The sequence below is a fragment of the Hyperoodon ampullatus genome, assembly GCF_949752795.1.
Source record: "Hyperoodon ampullatus genome assembly, chromosome: 11".
Classification (NCBI taxonomy): domain Eukaryota; kingdom Metazoa; phylum Chordata; class Mammalia; order Artiodactyla; family Ziphiidae; genus Hyperoodon; species Hyperoodon ampullatus.
The window spans coordinates 82,351,952-82,367,548 of NC_136924.1; the positions used below are offsets into that span (position 1 = coordinate 82,351,952).

The 15,597-nt window shown below is 34.4% G+C and overlaps 2 protein-coding genes across 2 annotated transcripts in view; one reads left to right on the forward strand and one right to left on the reverse strand.

Annotated features, from left to right (window-relative positions):
• Nucleotides 1–9,096, forward strand: part of KRAS (KRAS proto-oncogene, GTPase) — a gene marked incomplete at its 5' end in the record, with an annotated part of 32,049 nt that extends 22,953 nt beyond the window's left edge. Inside the window, one exon of the mRNA XM_079715107.1 lies at nt 8,925–9,096. Within this exon, the coding sequence (XP_079571233.1) occupies nt 8,925–9,041 (117 nt within the window). The 3' untranslated portion in view covers nt 9,042–9,096. The remainder of the gene's footprint in view (nt 1–8,924) is intronic.
• Nucleotides 9,097–14,525: 5,429 nt separating this feature from the next.
• On the reverse strand, nt 14,526–14,870 carry ETFRF1 (electron transfer flavoprotein regulatory factor 1; the record flags this gene model as incomplete). Its single annotated transcript, XM_079715116.1, has 2 exons — nt 14,526–14,747; nt 14,826–14,870. 2 exons carry the CDS (start codon nt 14,868–14,870, stop codon nt 14,526–14,528), a joined length of 267 nt encoding a protein of 88 aa, XP_079571242.1.
• Between the last annotated feature and the right edge of the window lie 727 nt (nt 14,871–15,597).

Below are 15,597 nucleotides of genomic sequence, written 5' to 3' on the forward strand. Positions count from 1 at the left end.
TCCCCCAAGAAGGGTTAGTATTTAATATTCTTGCATCTGCCTATAGTTAGGGTATTTGAGGTGTTATTTATTTCCTTGAAAGGGCTTTTGCACATAATAAACTATTCAACTAGAACAAGTGCTTGTTTAAAATTAACTCGCTTAGTGAAAGCATTATAGGCACCGGGATACAGAATGACGCTGTTAACAGTTCTTTCTCCTGTATTGAAGTGCTCTGTTTCCATAGTCTCACAGTACATTTTCAGATAATGGCTGAGCTCCTGATTTAAAAAAATTTACAAATGTATCTTTAAAAACTTACTTTAAATTTTACATATATAAACACATGCACTGTTGTTCTTACATGCACTCTTGTTTCAGTTGTTCTTAAAGTTTAATAAGTGACATCTGAAAATGAGTATATGTGGCAACAAGCTGTATGCCCAAGAATAAACCATTGCGTGCCAGTTAAGACCTTAGCAGCTAGCCACAATAGATATTAAACATCTGTTTCGGCTGTACTTAATCTTTTAAAATTACCTACAAATTTTGGAATATGAAGCCAGTGTTCTGTGCCAGTGGTTTAAGGTATATACAAGGATCAATAATGTTCTGTTCATGTCCGTATGACTTTAAAGCATATTATCAAGAAATAAGTAATTAAGTCTGAGAAAATATGGTAAATAACTGATTCTTTAAAATCTAATTTAAATTTCCTATTAGTAAAAATGAGAAATGAAAAAAGTCACTCTGGAATAACTGTCTTTCAGTGTTGTTAATTATCTTAGCCTCCGAGGTCCTGATACTGAATTCTTGGTGGTGGGTAGTAATCTCTTCTTTTTAATTACTGGCTTCCAATTCTCTCTCTGCATTGCTGGAAACAAAAATCATATATTCTGATATTGGTGATGGGGATGAGCACACTTAAAAAGTAGACACGTTCAAACTAATTTTAGAAATAAGTTACAATCAAAATTTGCTTCTGCTAAATTAGTAGAGGACAAACCCTGTTTCTTCCTCCATCATAGTAGATTTCAGTACTTCTACATCGACCTTATAACTTTTTTTTAAACAGGAATAAAAGTTTTTATTCTTAAAAAATATGAGCTTTACCTGGTTTGTTTTATTTATATATACATATGTTTTAAATTTCTTGCATTGATTTTCAAATTGAAAGAGAATCATTTGTGAAAATATCTGAAATGCCAGCTTATGCTTTATATTTTACATGCTTTACTAGAGTTATTTTAGTGCCTTAAATTATTTCTCTAATTTAATAATGAGAATTTCTAATCTGTAATTTTTAAGGACTTATGAGTAAAAACAAACCATCTCCTCTTAAGAATTACTGATAAATATAAAATATTAAAAATTTTATATATGGGTACAAAGTGGCTATCTCATTTAAAGTACCAACATATTTAATGATTTTTAAAAATAGTTGGAATTTTTATTTTGTAGTTGGTTTAGCTAGCTAGTTGATTAAATTGATTTCATTAAAAATATAAGATATTCAGGGCTTCCCTGGTGGTGCAGTGGTTGAGAGTCCACCTGCCGATGCAGGGGACACGGGTTCGTGCCCCGATCCAGGAAGATCCCACATGCCTCGGAGCGGCTAGGCCCGTGAGCCATGGCCGCTGAGCCTGCGCGTCCGGAGCCTGTGCTCCGCAACGGGAGAGGCCACAACAGTGAGAGGCCCGCGTACCGCAAAAACAAAACAAAACAAAAAATATATAAGATATTCAGATTTTCTTGGGCTATAATGACTTTTGTATTAGTTGAGTAGAAATACATCACAAGTTGGTATAAGTAACTTGAGATGTACATTTTAATATATAATCAACATATTATTTAAATCCCTACTGCTTAACTGAAACCTAATTTTTTATGAATTTTAAAGTTTTACTTTAAAGGTAAGTTACTAAGTTCGACTGAAGCAGTTCTTAACATATTCTTGAGATTTATAAAAATTAATATACCCTCAAGAATTGACGTGCCCTTTTTTTTTTCTTAACTATTATAAGCAGTGGATGTGTACATGCTAAAATTAAGCCTTAGCTGTTGGTTTACTTAATACTTAAATGGCTGATTCTCTGTGCCTGATTGAATTCAAAACTACGTATCATACTTTTGATACCCATTAACTTTGTAGGAACTGAGTCCATTTTGTCACATTTCGTTCGTAGAAAGACTGATGTTAACAATCTCCGAGAGTTAAAATAAGCCAATTCCCATAGTGACTAATTCATTCTTAAGATTGAAAGAACAGAATAAGCTTAAAATTAAAGGTGCGGTAAAATACACTACTAACATATTTTTTAAACACATCTTCCTTTTAGAAGAATGGAACACACATACCATATCTTTTAAGTTAATTTGTACCACATACAGATTAATGTTTATGTGATTTCTCTTTTAGATGTAAGTTCCTACTTTGATGGTTATGTTTTTCTGGACAAACTAACAGTACAGTTATCTAAACTTTTTTTGTCCTCTTGGCTACTGCCTAATTTCCTAGACTGGAAAAGACATTAAAAACTTTATTGGGGCTTCCCTGGTGGCGCAGTGGTTGAGAGTCCACCTGCCGATGCAGGGGACATGGGTTCGTGCCCCGGTCCAGGAGGATCCCACATTCCACGGAGCGGCTGGGCCCGTGGGCCGTGGCCGCTGGGCCTGCGTGTCCGGAGCTTGTGCTCCGCAACGGGAGAGGCCACAACAGTGAGAGGCCCGCATACTGCAAAAAAAAAAAAAAAAAAAACTACATTGATCTCTATATGGCCATATGATTGTGTTTGTTGTCACAGCTTTCTTACCATAGCCTTAAGCAGGAGAAGCCCCCTTTGCCCCTTTAGAGTATGTAAACTAGAGTAGAAGATATGAAGCCAGTATAGTTGGATATTGTTCTAAAAATTATTTTTAAGACGTGTAATAAGGATACAAAACGCATTGCTACTATTTTGTGTTTTTTAAACAATTAAAAATATTTTCATTTTATGGTAAACAGCCCTCATTTAGCATTTTTATTTAAATAGTATAGTTCTCCATTCACAAAAGTCCCAGTCTCAGTTCCAGTTTGGGTCCTAGAAATTGACTGGACAGTTGTAATTGAAGATAGAACCCAAGATTCCGGTCACTTGATGCAACTATATTTTGAGGTGTTTTTTGTGTGTGTTTAAACAAAGTTTAAATGTCCCTTTTGTACCATTTTTCTCCTCACTCTCCACTCAGAGCTGGGTACAGAAATCACTTGTTTTCCCTAAGTCAAAGAAATAATTTAAATCTAACTTCAGTTTAGGCTTTGGTTAATTCCATGACTAGCAAACTAAAATGACTGCATTATTAATACACAGGTATTAATAATACATGTACTTAGGTTTTTCATAATCTCTCCTAACTCCTAATTTAAATTAAAAAAAAATTCTAGTCCCATTACAAAACAAAACTGACTTCAAAGAACAAACCAGGATTTAAGCCCATATTTTAAAATTGAATCCCCCATTTTATTCAAACAATCTGATGTCTGTTTAAAAAAAAACATTCTCAAGTAAAGCTCATAATTCCAAATTTCTTGCACATGGCTGTCCCAATAAATTACTATTACCAATGAAACAGACTTTAAAGAAGTTGTGTTTTACAATGCAGAGAGTGGAGGATGCTTTTTATACATTGGTGAGAGAGATCCGACAATACAGATTGAAAAAAATCAGCAAAGAAGAAAAGACTCCTGGCTGTGTGAAAATTAAAAAATGCATTGTAATGTAATCTGGTAAGTTCAGCATATTAATTTTGGCAGAAAGCAGATGTCTTTCACAGGTAACAAAGTAGCAACCGCTTTAGAACTACCTAGGTGTGGGATTCTAATTTGAAGTATTAAAAATTAAAAAACTTGTAGTTTGTTTCCACAGTTAATACATTTATTTATTTATATTTCTCATTTTATTTTTTTAATTACATTTATTTTTCATCTAATGGGTCTTATAATTGAGATGGTTTTGATGCCTATAGACTACTCTGCATTTGTCATAGAGTCTAGAGAGAAAAAATACGAGGAACTATATAAAGGAGTAAGTCGAATGGCCCAGAAGGTGGGAAAGGGTCACTCTTACAGTGCGTGTCTTCTCTTGGACATTCCACAAGCAAATACTTGTTCTGTCTGTGCTCTCTTAACTTAGTGGCATCAACATCACTTTTTTACCCAGATGAGAAACCTAGAGTGTTGGGGTGACTCCTAAATCCCTCTTTTTCACACCCATTTGGAGGCAACCACAGATTCCTATTATGGTACATTCTAACTTTTATCACACCATTAGTTCAGGCCCCTATCATTTCTTGCTGAGACTATTGTAAACCCCTTACTAGGTTTACCTGTTGGTGCCTTCATTCACAGCGCAAAGAGAGAGAGATTTAAGAGAAATGTCATTTTCTTATCTTTAAATCTAGTTACTGACTTCCTGTTACCTACAGAATAAAATCTCAAGTTTCGTAGCATATATATGGCTCTTAACACCTTCCTTCCCCTCTAGCCTTTGGCTTTATCTCTTAAACACTCCTTGTCTGAAATTTTTTTGTCCGTATGTAAATCAACACCATGTTATTTCTTACCTTCCCTTGTGTCTTGGCTGTTGCTCTTGTTTGGAATGCCAGTGTTCTTATCCCCTAGTCTTACTAGTTAACACACTTTCATGACTGTCTCATCTCTTGTTCTCTAAGAATCTTTCTTTAAAAACCATTAGACTGGGCATAATGCACTTCTTGTGTATTCCCAGTTTACTGCTCTTAACTGTTACACACTTAACCATGTTAAATTGAAATAACCGCTTCTGTGTTTGTCCTGTATTGTGAGAATCTTAAGAGAGCCAGAATCATATATTTTTGTTTTGTTTTGTTTTGGTTTGGTTTGGTTTTTGCGGTACGCGGGCCTCTCACTGTTGTGGCCTCTCCCGTTGCGGAGCACAGGCTCCGGACGCGCAGGCCCAGTGGCCATGACCCACGGGCCCAGCTGCTCCGCGGCATGTGGAATCTTCCCGGACCGGGGCACGAACCCGTGTCCCCTGCATCAGCAGGCGGACTCTCAACCACTGTGCCACCAGGGAAGCCCCCAGAATCACATATTTTTAATCTTTGCATGTCCATGACCTAACGAGGTTCCTGGCACACAGCAGCTGCCCAGTTGGATTTACTGAGTGGAATTTCTCAGCTTCCTTTCTAAACCAACCAATATTAAATTTAGTTTTGTTTAGAAAATATTTCACTCAATAGGTGCCAGAAAGTTCATGCCAGAGCTTAAGATTTTGATGCATATTATTTGTAACATATAATGTTCTGTGAGAACATGAAATAAAATTGTAGGATATCATTTTTTGTGCTGATTAAACTAAAGGGTTGGTATTCTTTACTATATGAGTTGAAGGTATGAAATAATGTATCTCCCCAAAATATAAAATATACTTCTGAATGGTAGACTAAGTTCCAAAAGATATTATGTGGTATACTAATGAACTAAACTCAGAAGAAGAAACAAAGCAAAATTAATGATTGGCATTAATTTTTATTGAGATTTATAAACTCCTTTTTTTGTTTTGTTTTGTTTTTGCGGTACGCGGGCCTCTCACTGTTGTGGCCGCTCCCGTTGCAGAGCACAGGCTCCGGACGCGCAGGCTCAGCGGCCATGGCTCACGGGCCAGCCGCTCCGCGGCATGTGGGATCTTCCCGGACCAGGGCACGAACCCGCGTCCCCTGCATCGGCAGGCGGACTCTCAACCACTGCGCCACCAGGGAAGCCCGAGATTTATAAACTCTTAATATTTTTTGAGTATCATTGTATAAAGCAGTATTTAATTTAGAAGTTCTGATAAAACTTAACATTGCAATGCAATTTGAAAAGTAAAACTTCTAGGGCTTCCCTGGTGGCGCAGTGGTTGAGAGTGCGCCTGCCGATGCAGGGGACACGGGTTCATGCCCCGGTCCGAGAAGATCCCACATGCCGCGGAGCGGCTGGCCCGTGAGCCATGGCCGCTGAGCCTGCGCGTCCGGAGCCTGTGCTCCGCAACGGGAGAGGCCACAGCAGTGAGAGGCCCACGTACCACAAAAAAAAAAAAAAATGTAAAACTTCTAAAATAACGGTAGCCATGACCAGAGTTAAGTGATAGTTTTCTTTTCTTTTCTCCCACTGTCTTACTATCAGATGATTTTTACAGTATAATTATTTAGAATAAAATAAGTTTTATGCTTTTTTAATTTAAAACAAACGTGAAAGCATATACTTTTTAAAATTTCATATAGTGCAAACTATATTTCAGTGGCTGTGTAGTCTGAATGTGAAATTGTTGGGCATGATGAATTAAATCCTTATTTTTTCAGTGATCATGAATAGCATTTATATAAGAAAAAAGTGTACTTGGTAATATTTAAAATTTTAAATATTTTTACAAAATTAATTTGACAATGATAAATATATGTAAATTAGTTTTTCTTAGTCCTAAAATGATGGGTTTAAACAAAATAATTACTGGTACCCTATTTTGTCTTTTAAATGTGTATATAAGAATGTAAAAGGGGTATTCACTGCCGTTTTGATCAGTTTTAACATTTTACTAATCATTGAAATTATTAATAAGACTATATAGAAAGGAGAGTTCAGTGCAGTATGAACTAAAAGTATCTGTCAGAATCTCAGAAGAAGGTAATGTTATCAAATTCTGCCTTCATTGTCTCCTAGATACTTATATATTGTTTTCACCTTAGGATGTGTCTTCTCTATATCCATCTCATGGTTTTTCATTTTATCTGCTTCAGCATTTTTGTATCATTGATGCTTTTCTTCATTATAAATACAGTGGAAATGGAGTAGACTCCATAAGGATGTGTGATCAAAGGGAATTTGTAAAGGGTAGGGGAGTTGGAGTCGATCCTCCGTTAAGATTCCATCCCATTCTAAGAGTTTATGGTTAGAAATTAGGCAAGGTTGGTATTATTTATAATAATAAAAGAATTATTCTTTATTATATCATTGGAAGTTTTTTGCTCTTTATGTGTTTAGAAGGTTGGCATGAAGGCTTATATATATTAAGCCTTGATTGTATTGCTGATAAACTGTCATCACTTTTTCTCTCTCCTTTGGGTGAAACAGAAGTGTATGTTACATCAGTAATGATATCAGAAAGTGGGGAACATCAGTGAGTGCAGTTTGGGGGCTTTACTGGGGACTTTTATTCACTAGTATTCAAATCAATAATGCTGGTTTTTATCCCACTACTGTTGTTTAAATGTGGGCAAGCCTCTCATTCCCACTCTGTGTTTAATTCTTTAAAAATATTGGTAATACTTTTCTAAACTTTAGATCTGTTGTGAAAATTAGTTAAATGTAACTAGAATGAAAATGCCCGAATTAATTTAGTTATTATTTTGAAATAGTAATTGTAGAAGATCTTAGTAATACATAAAGGAGAAATCATATCGCTGTTAAATTTTCAGTTATTTTCAAGATAATATAACTTAATGAATGTGTTTATATTAATATTCAGCAGAGGTGGTTAAAATGAGTAAAACCAGTTTTCATTGTTCTTAAAGTGGCTTGATTTACACTTTATTTGTTGTGTATTTGTTCCTAAGACTCCCTCTAGTGTCTAGGTTTGAAAACATCATTAGGTTAACAGGCTTCTGTTGACAGTTACTAATCAGTTAAACAGATATTAAAATACATAGAGGATCATATTTTTTCTTTAATTCTTTATTTTGCTTTTATATTTAATTTGCTTTTTAATAGGGGTAGGACAAGAATTGACTTATGTATAGATCTTGTATAATTCAGGATTGCAGGGTTAAAATCTGTCCTGCTACCAGTTTCAAAGTGCCATTTTTCATGTTCTGTATGAATGATTAGGTTAAAAATTATTCTGACTTGAAATCACTTTAAACCATTACTGATTTGGATACCTCCTTGCTTTTGATCACAGCTAGATGTAGGCCAAAATGAACAAGTGGAAATTTCTCTGAAGATACAGAGCATTTGACTTTATATGTCAAATATTCATATGACTTTATATTAAGTATTTTGAATGCTTAATATACTAAACAGAAACTAAAAAAATAATGAATTAAAAAAAATCTCCAAATCAGCAGACTCTACCACCATTTAAATGATTTAGCTCATTTCTCCACAAATAGAAGCATTACATTTTTCAAAGTATTGTGTCTTGTGTTGTGGCCACTTTCTTTACTTGTTTTTAAATTTTTTTTTTTGGCCGCGCCGCGCGGCATGTGGGATCTTAGTTCCCCTACCAGGGATTGAACCCGCGTCCCCTGCAGTGGAAGCGCAGTCTTAACCACTGGACCGCCAGGGAAGTCCCCTGTTGTGGTCACTTTAAATTTCCTTCTCATATCATAAGTATATGAACTGAAACTAATGCCTTTAGAAAACTGAAAGTATAATCTAATACTGTATACTTCATGGTAGTTCTTTAAATCTAATGGATTTAAATAAGTATTGAACCAGAGGTGAAATGCAGTGAATATTTATGAAATTAGTATATACTTGCCTGGCTTATATCAAATATCTAGAAACTCAGGGATAATTAAGTATAAATACTTATTCACACATATACACAAATACATTTGGATTTCAGTGACCTGAGGTGTGCCAGTATGGAAAAATTAGTAGCAAATTAAGTTCTGGGGGAAAGTCATGTGTTAACTAAGCATATGTAAGATTCTGTGCCGTTGATTTTCATTGCCTTTTGTGAAAATCAATGTTCCTATAATGTTAACAAAATATCCTTGAAGACAAATCCTAAAAGTCTGATATATATTCAGTTGTCTAAAGAGAAATGTTACGTATCCTTATTCCTTCTCAATATTAATGTTACCGTCAGTAATAATATCTTTTCTGTTATCTGTATACCTCAAACCATCATATATATTCACGTTTTAATACTTATGTGTTTCAGGGTGTTGACGATGCCTTCTATACATTAGTTCGAGAAATTCGAAAACATAAAGAAAAGATGAGCAAAGAAGGTAAAAAGAAGAAAAAGAAGTCAAAGACAAAGTGTATAATTATGTAAATACAATTTGTACTTTTTTCTTAAGGCGTACTTAAGTAAAAGTGGTAATTTTTGTACATTACACTAAATTATTAGCATTTGTTTTAGCATTACCTAATTGTCTTTCTGCTCCATCCATACTGTTAGCTTTTATCTTGAATGCTTATTTTAAAATGACAGTGGAAACTTTTTTCCTCTAAGTGCCAGTATTCCCTGAGTTTTGGTTTTTGAACTAGCAATGCCTGTGAAAAAGAAACTGAACACCTGAGATTTCTGTCCTGGGGTTTTTGGTGCATGCAGTTGATTACTTCCTATTTTTCTTACCAATTGTGAACTTTAGTGTGAAACAAATTAATGAGCCTTTCAAATCATCCCTATTCTGTGTTTTATCAATCACATACATGGATTAATTACTAATTATAACTTCAGTTGAGATTTCATGATTGGTTTTACTGAAGCATTGAGGGAACACAAATTTATGAGCTTCCTGTAGATTCATCTTGTAGGTTTCATGTCCTGTAGTTTCAGTTACCCTTAATGAATGTAAAGTTACACTGTTCACAAAGGTTTTCTCCTTCTTTCCACTGCTATTTGTCAATGGTCACATTCCCCCAAATACTATATTTTTTCTATAAAAAGGGAAAAAATGGAAAAAAATACAAGGCAATGGAAAATATTAAAAGGCCATTTACTTTCCACATTAGGTGAATTCCTATAATACTCTGAATAGCTTTTCCTGTTAAGGCAAACCCAGAAGGTAATGAGGATTATAGCAACCATTTTGGGACTATATTTACATGCTACTAAATTTTTGTAATAATTGAAAAAAATTTAACATGTATTGAATATATAAAAATTCTCATAGGAATTAAATATAGTCTCCCCGTGTCAGATTGCTCTTTCTTAGCATAAATCTTTTCTTGAACTTCAGTCTTTGAAAGTAGTTTTAATTCTACTGGTAATGATGTTAAAAATTATTTGGTCCAGTTAGCTTAGTAGGTGTTACAGAGACCAAGGTGGCAAGGCCAGGCCTTGTGGGAGCTTTGAGCTTCACTGAGAGTTTCACAGTATGGACTGCATCCCTATGGTCTTCCAATGTTGTCATGCCTTGGTTGGTCAAAAATGGGGACTAGGAGAGAGTTTGGATAGCTCAGCAGGGTACATTCTCACTATGTGGTAGTCCTACTCAGGAATGTCACTTTTGTTAAAACGAAACAAAATGAGACTTAAAAAAAACATTATTTTTAAATGAGGTTTTAGGGTGGGGTGGCAAGATTTTAATTTTTTTTAAACAAAATGAAAAAGTTTCAAAATCTTGAGTATTGATTAGTTCTCTTAACACTGGCTAAAGTAACACTTTACAAGTCTGGTCCATAATTAAGAATATCTAATGCTTATAAAATAGATAAATTAATGTTAACAAAATGATTCTTTCAGTGCATTTAAAATGTTAACTTATTTTAAAATATTTGAACTGAGATGGTGTGTTGAGGTGAAAATATCACTGGAATAGGAGGAAGGTGACTTAGATTCTAGTTACGTGTCTTTCATAACTCCAATTTTAGGCAAATCACTTACTATCCATTTCTTCATGTTAAAAGAAGTCATCTCAAAGGCTGTATCTAGCATTATAACTATGTGATTTACATTCAGTTTACAGAAGGATATACCTATTTGTCAGTCTCAGCAGAGTCTGTAACTTTTTACCTGTGTTATCATCTTCAGTGCCAGTCTTAGGCAAAATTGTGCAAGAGGTGAAGTTTATTTCTGAATATCCATTCTCCGCTTTCAGGACTTCTCCCATATTAGTGTCATCTTGCCTGCCTACTCTTTTACATGCCCCATGACTTGATGTTTTTTCTTTTAATACTTCTAATTCCCCTAACCTCAAGATTTATTGCTGCTTTGGATATCTCCATGAAGGCTTCCCATCAAGTCACATCAAAATGCCCTACATCTTACTTCCTCAGGCTCAACATAATCCGACAGACGCTATAATGGGATTTGACCTAAGAGTTAATTTTCAGGTGGTGGCTGTAGCAATTTAATCTTGATCCTTTGAACCTCATCTCTTTGCTGCCTGGTCCATCAGGGACAAAGTAGGAATTTTCATACCTGCTCTGAGGAGTCAGAACCCTATCCAGTGGAATGAGAATTTAACAAAGGTAGTGCTGAAAGAATTCCTTATGTAATCTACAACGAGGACTAGCCCTGCTAATGATACATTCCACTGTTTTAAAAATGAAAATTTTGCAATGAAAGATACTTTAAAATTTATTCATAAATCTTACTCTTTAGCAGAATTCATTTATTCAACAAATATTTGAGTGCCTTCTAGATGCCAGGCACTACACAAGGCACTGGGGATATTAGAGTATCCTCAAACAAGGGACATAATCCCTGTCCTTAGGTAGTGCTTATATTCTAGAGCAGTCTATATTTTAGTGAGGCATCTGGCACATGATCCAGATATAATGCATATTGTAGTTTTGCAAAGAAGTGATTTGGTCTCTAAGCTTAGTTTCTTCCAGTTCTGAAATAATTGTTTTGCTCTGATTCCAATGTAACTGTTTAATCAAGCTACGTGTTAAAATTAAATCAGTTTAATTCATTGTTTCAAAGGAATAAAATTTGAATATTGTTTTTTATTTGGCATAATGATGTGATTCTGTTGGGACAATTATAGTACCAATTAAGTTGTATGTCAGATAATGTTAAAATCCCCTTGTGTGTAGTATGGTCTCTTTGTATAAGTAATTAAAATAGACTTTAAAAATTAAACATTGAATTCTAAAATAGTCGTTTATCTGGGTAAAAATAAACAGATGCCGGATCTAATTCACAGAAAAGGAAACTTCTATGTAAAAATCAATATGATTTCTGAGATGCTATACTAAACTACAGGTTTATGGAACATTATCTAGGTAGGGTGTTTACACTTATATAGTACCTCCTCTTGTTTCCACACACGAGAAAGAAATGGCCATACTTCAGAAATTGCAGTGTATAACTGAGGGGATTTTTAGGACTCTTGAATTTTTGATGTAGCTGGGCAATTTTTTTATGGCAGTGGTAATTATCCTTTATTATGTGAATTTTGAATGGTTTAATAAAATGTTTGTTTTTGTAGAGATTTTAAAAGGGGAGAGATAATCCTAGAAATAACAAATGTTATCTAATTATTATAGCCTTAAAGATAAAAATCCTTGTTGAAGTTGAAAAAAATTGCTAAATTACATAGTTTTAGAAATTAACATGTTTATGGAAGAATGTAGCAGAAGTATGTAATAAAATTTGAGTGAATATCTCCAATTAGGAATTCTAGGCTCTATTTTAACTGAGTCACACTGCATAGGAATTAGAACCTAACTTTTATAGGTTATCAAAATCTTAGCCACCATTGCACAATTTTGTCCTAAAATATGTAGAAACTAAACTTTGTGAGGCATGTTAAGTTGCAGTTTGCACAAGTTCATCTCATTTGTATTCGTGATTTTTTTTTCTTCTATCCATTTTTTCTAAACAATATATACACATTTAGGGTTTTTTTGTAGGCAGTAAGAACTATCTGCCATTTCCATTTGCCAAAAAGTAATAATTTCTTGATGATTATGTATTAATGATTTTTAACAACCCATTAGTTATTTTAAAGCTGAACTTATATTTAATAACTTCGGTGTTGATATTGGGTAGCATGAAATCTGCATTGAGAAATTGAACAGCATAAATTGAACAGCTGTAAATTCCTTCAGAAAATGAAATTTCTTTCTTTCTAAAGATATATTCACGTCAGTTCTTTAAAAAGAGTTGTAACTAGTAATACTTGTTTTAGTTTAATAGTTTTAAGTGCCTGTTTGGGATGATAATAGGCAATTTTTAGATGAATTTAGGAAAAACAAAGTTATTACCTACAGAAGTGTCAATTACAGACGGTCCCCTTCCCTATAGAGCTAAATGGGTTATGTAATGTTTTATCCAAAAATTTCCAATTCCACTGTCTTGTGTTTTCATGTTGAAAATACTTTTGCATTTTTCCTTTGAGTGCCAATTTCTTACTAGTACTATTTCTTAATGTAACATGTTTACCTGGAATGTATTTTAACTATTTTTGTATAGTGTAAACTGAAACATGCACATTTTGTACATTGTGCTTTTTTTTTTTTGTGGGACATATGCAGTGTGATCCAGTTGTTTTCCATCGTTTGGTTGCGCTGACCTAGGAATGTTGGTCATATCAAACATTAAATTTAAAAATGACCACTCTTTTAATTAAAATTAACTTTTAAATGTTTATAGGAGTATGTGCTGTGAAGTGATCTGAAATTTGTAATATTTTTGTCATGAACTGTACTGCTCCTAATTATTGTAATGTAATAAAAATAGTTACGGTGACTATCATAGTATGTACTCTTTTTTTTTTTAATTTTTAATTATTTAATTATTTATTTATTTTTTGGCCGTGCCGTACAGCTTGTGGATCTTAGTTCCCCAACCAGGGATCAAACCTGGGCCCACAGCAGTGAAAGTGCCAAGTCCTAACCACTGGACCGCCAGGGGATTCCCAGTAGTGTGTACTTCTTGATGGAAATTTGAAACATTAGCCCCATAATTGACATGGGGTAGTGTATAAGCCACAGACGCTATAGTATATTAGTACATCTTTTTTTGCAGCGTGTAAGTTGGATATATTCTTTACTTATGAAAGGTGCTGTGAACATTATGTAAAGGTTTAAGTGTTTACTTGAAACCACGTTAGGTTTAGGTCCTGTGCCATGTTAACTCGTTTAGAAGTGGATGCAAAACAAATCTGCCTTTATGACAAAAGAATAGAATAACATTATTTATTACTTTTTATTGAAGAAGGTAATTGATACACAACGGGTGATTTGTTTTAAGGCCCAAAGGCAGCCAGTGGCAAAAATTAATAGTGGAAATAATTAGATAGGTATATATATGTGATGCCAGTTGCTGGCAGGCTGTTTCGAGTTCAGAAGTAATCTTACTCTATACTTATTATTTCTACTAACTGCACTTAAGTCATTCTTTCTTTTGCAGTGAACCTTGACTCTGTGCTGTTAATGTACCAAATGGGGTCAAAAATAAGGAACTCCTTCAAAAGTTAAGGCCAATAAACTTGCAAGAAATTATTTTGCTTACTTAAATGTGCATTAAACGGCATTCTCTTTTCAGTAAAATGCAGAGATGGGCTAAGAATCCGCAAAAATTTATTAAAAATTAAGTACATTATATTTTCATTCAAAATTGGGTGCTCATCAATTTTTCATTGGTAGTTGGCAGCATCGTATAGTTAAATTGCTATTTTAGTATAAAAATTGAGCATAAAGGTTGCTGATAAAGCTCTCAGTTTGAACAGAAGTGGAAACCTATTTTAGTTCAGTAAGGTATTTTTAACAAAATGTATTATCTTGACATTTTAGAATTATTTTTGAAGTAGCTGGTATACATAAACAGCTGGCACTGATTTTCAAATTATAGTAATAGTGATCAGTTAGTTTTGTTGGTATCTGAGTAATAGCGTTGTTTCATAGCTCTATATTTCCTAAGGAAGTATAATGCTTCTAGTTCTTTCATTACAAATTGGCCCTGTTCAATAAGTTCTTTGATCTTCTCTGGGTCCTTCACATCTTTGTTTTTAAGGAAAACACTCTTCAGACGCCTTTTAAAATAGTCTGCTCCTTTTGGATAGTCTCGTCCAAGATACAGCAGCTTAAAAAAGAAAGATTATATATTTCTAAACAATCTATGTCATATAACATTTATAAAATTGGCAACATAATTACTTACATTTTTATAAAGATTCAGTACTTCTCCTCTTAAAGAACTGGCCATTTGCACGTATCATGGGAAGTATTCACTTTTATATTTAATGTACCTAAAGAAAAAGAAAAATTTTTACAAATAACTGCATTGTAGTCTTAAAAAAGAATCAAAGAAAAAGGATTTTACACATTGGTAAAATGGTACCCTTTTTTTTCATTCAATAAATATTTATTAAGCACTTTTATGTTCCAGGCACTGAGATGTAGCTATGAATGCATCAGGTAAGATACCTGCTCTCACAGAACTAACATCTCCAGAGGGGTATACTACAAACAATATCATGAATTGTGATAAGTTCTATGAAGGATACAGGACAACTAGAGAAAATGGATTGTCAAAGCTGGATATGTAGGTGTACCTCCTTGTATACCAGAGTGGAATGAATTAGAACTAGATTTGAATCCCAGCTGCATAGTGTACAGGTTACTTAACCTTTCTGAGCCTCAGTTTTCTTGTCAGAAGGAGAATTGCCTTTACCCTGCTTTCAAGGCAAGGCTAAAACTGGACACTGGGAAGAGGCCTGATCAAATCAAGAGTGCCCTCCTAAGAAAGGCTAAAGAGGCAAAACTGGGTGTGAGGGTCAAGCAGGTTCACAACTAACAGGAGATGGGCAGTAAGATCGGTGGTGAAGAGGCCAAGTGAACAACCCGTAAGGGGCTACACGAGGAGCCGGCGACATCCAGTGGGACAGATAAGCTTCTTTATGTGTACTTGGTTCGTGCTGCTAGGGAGAGGC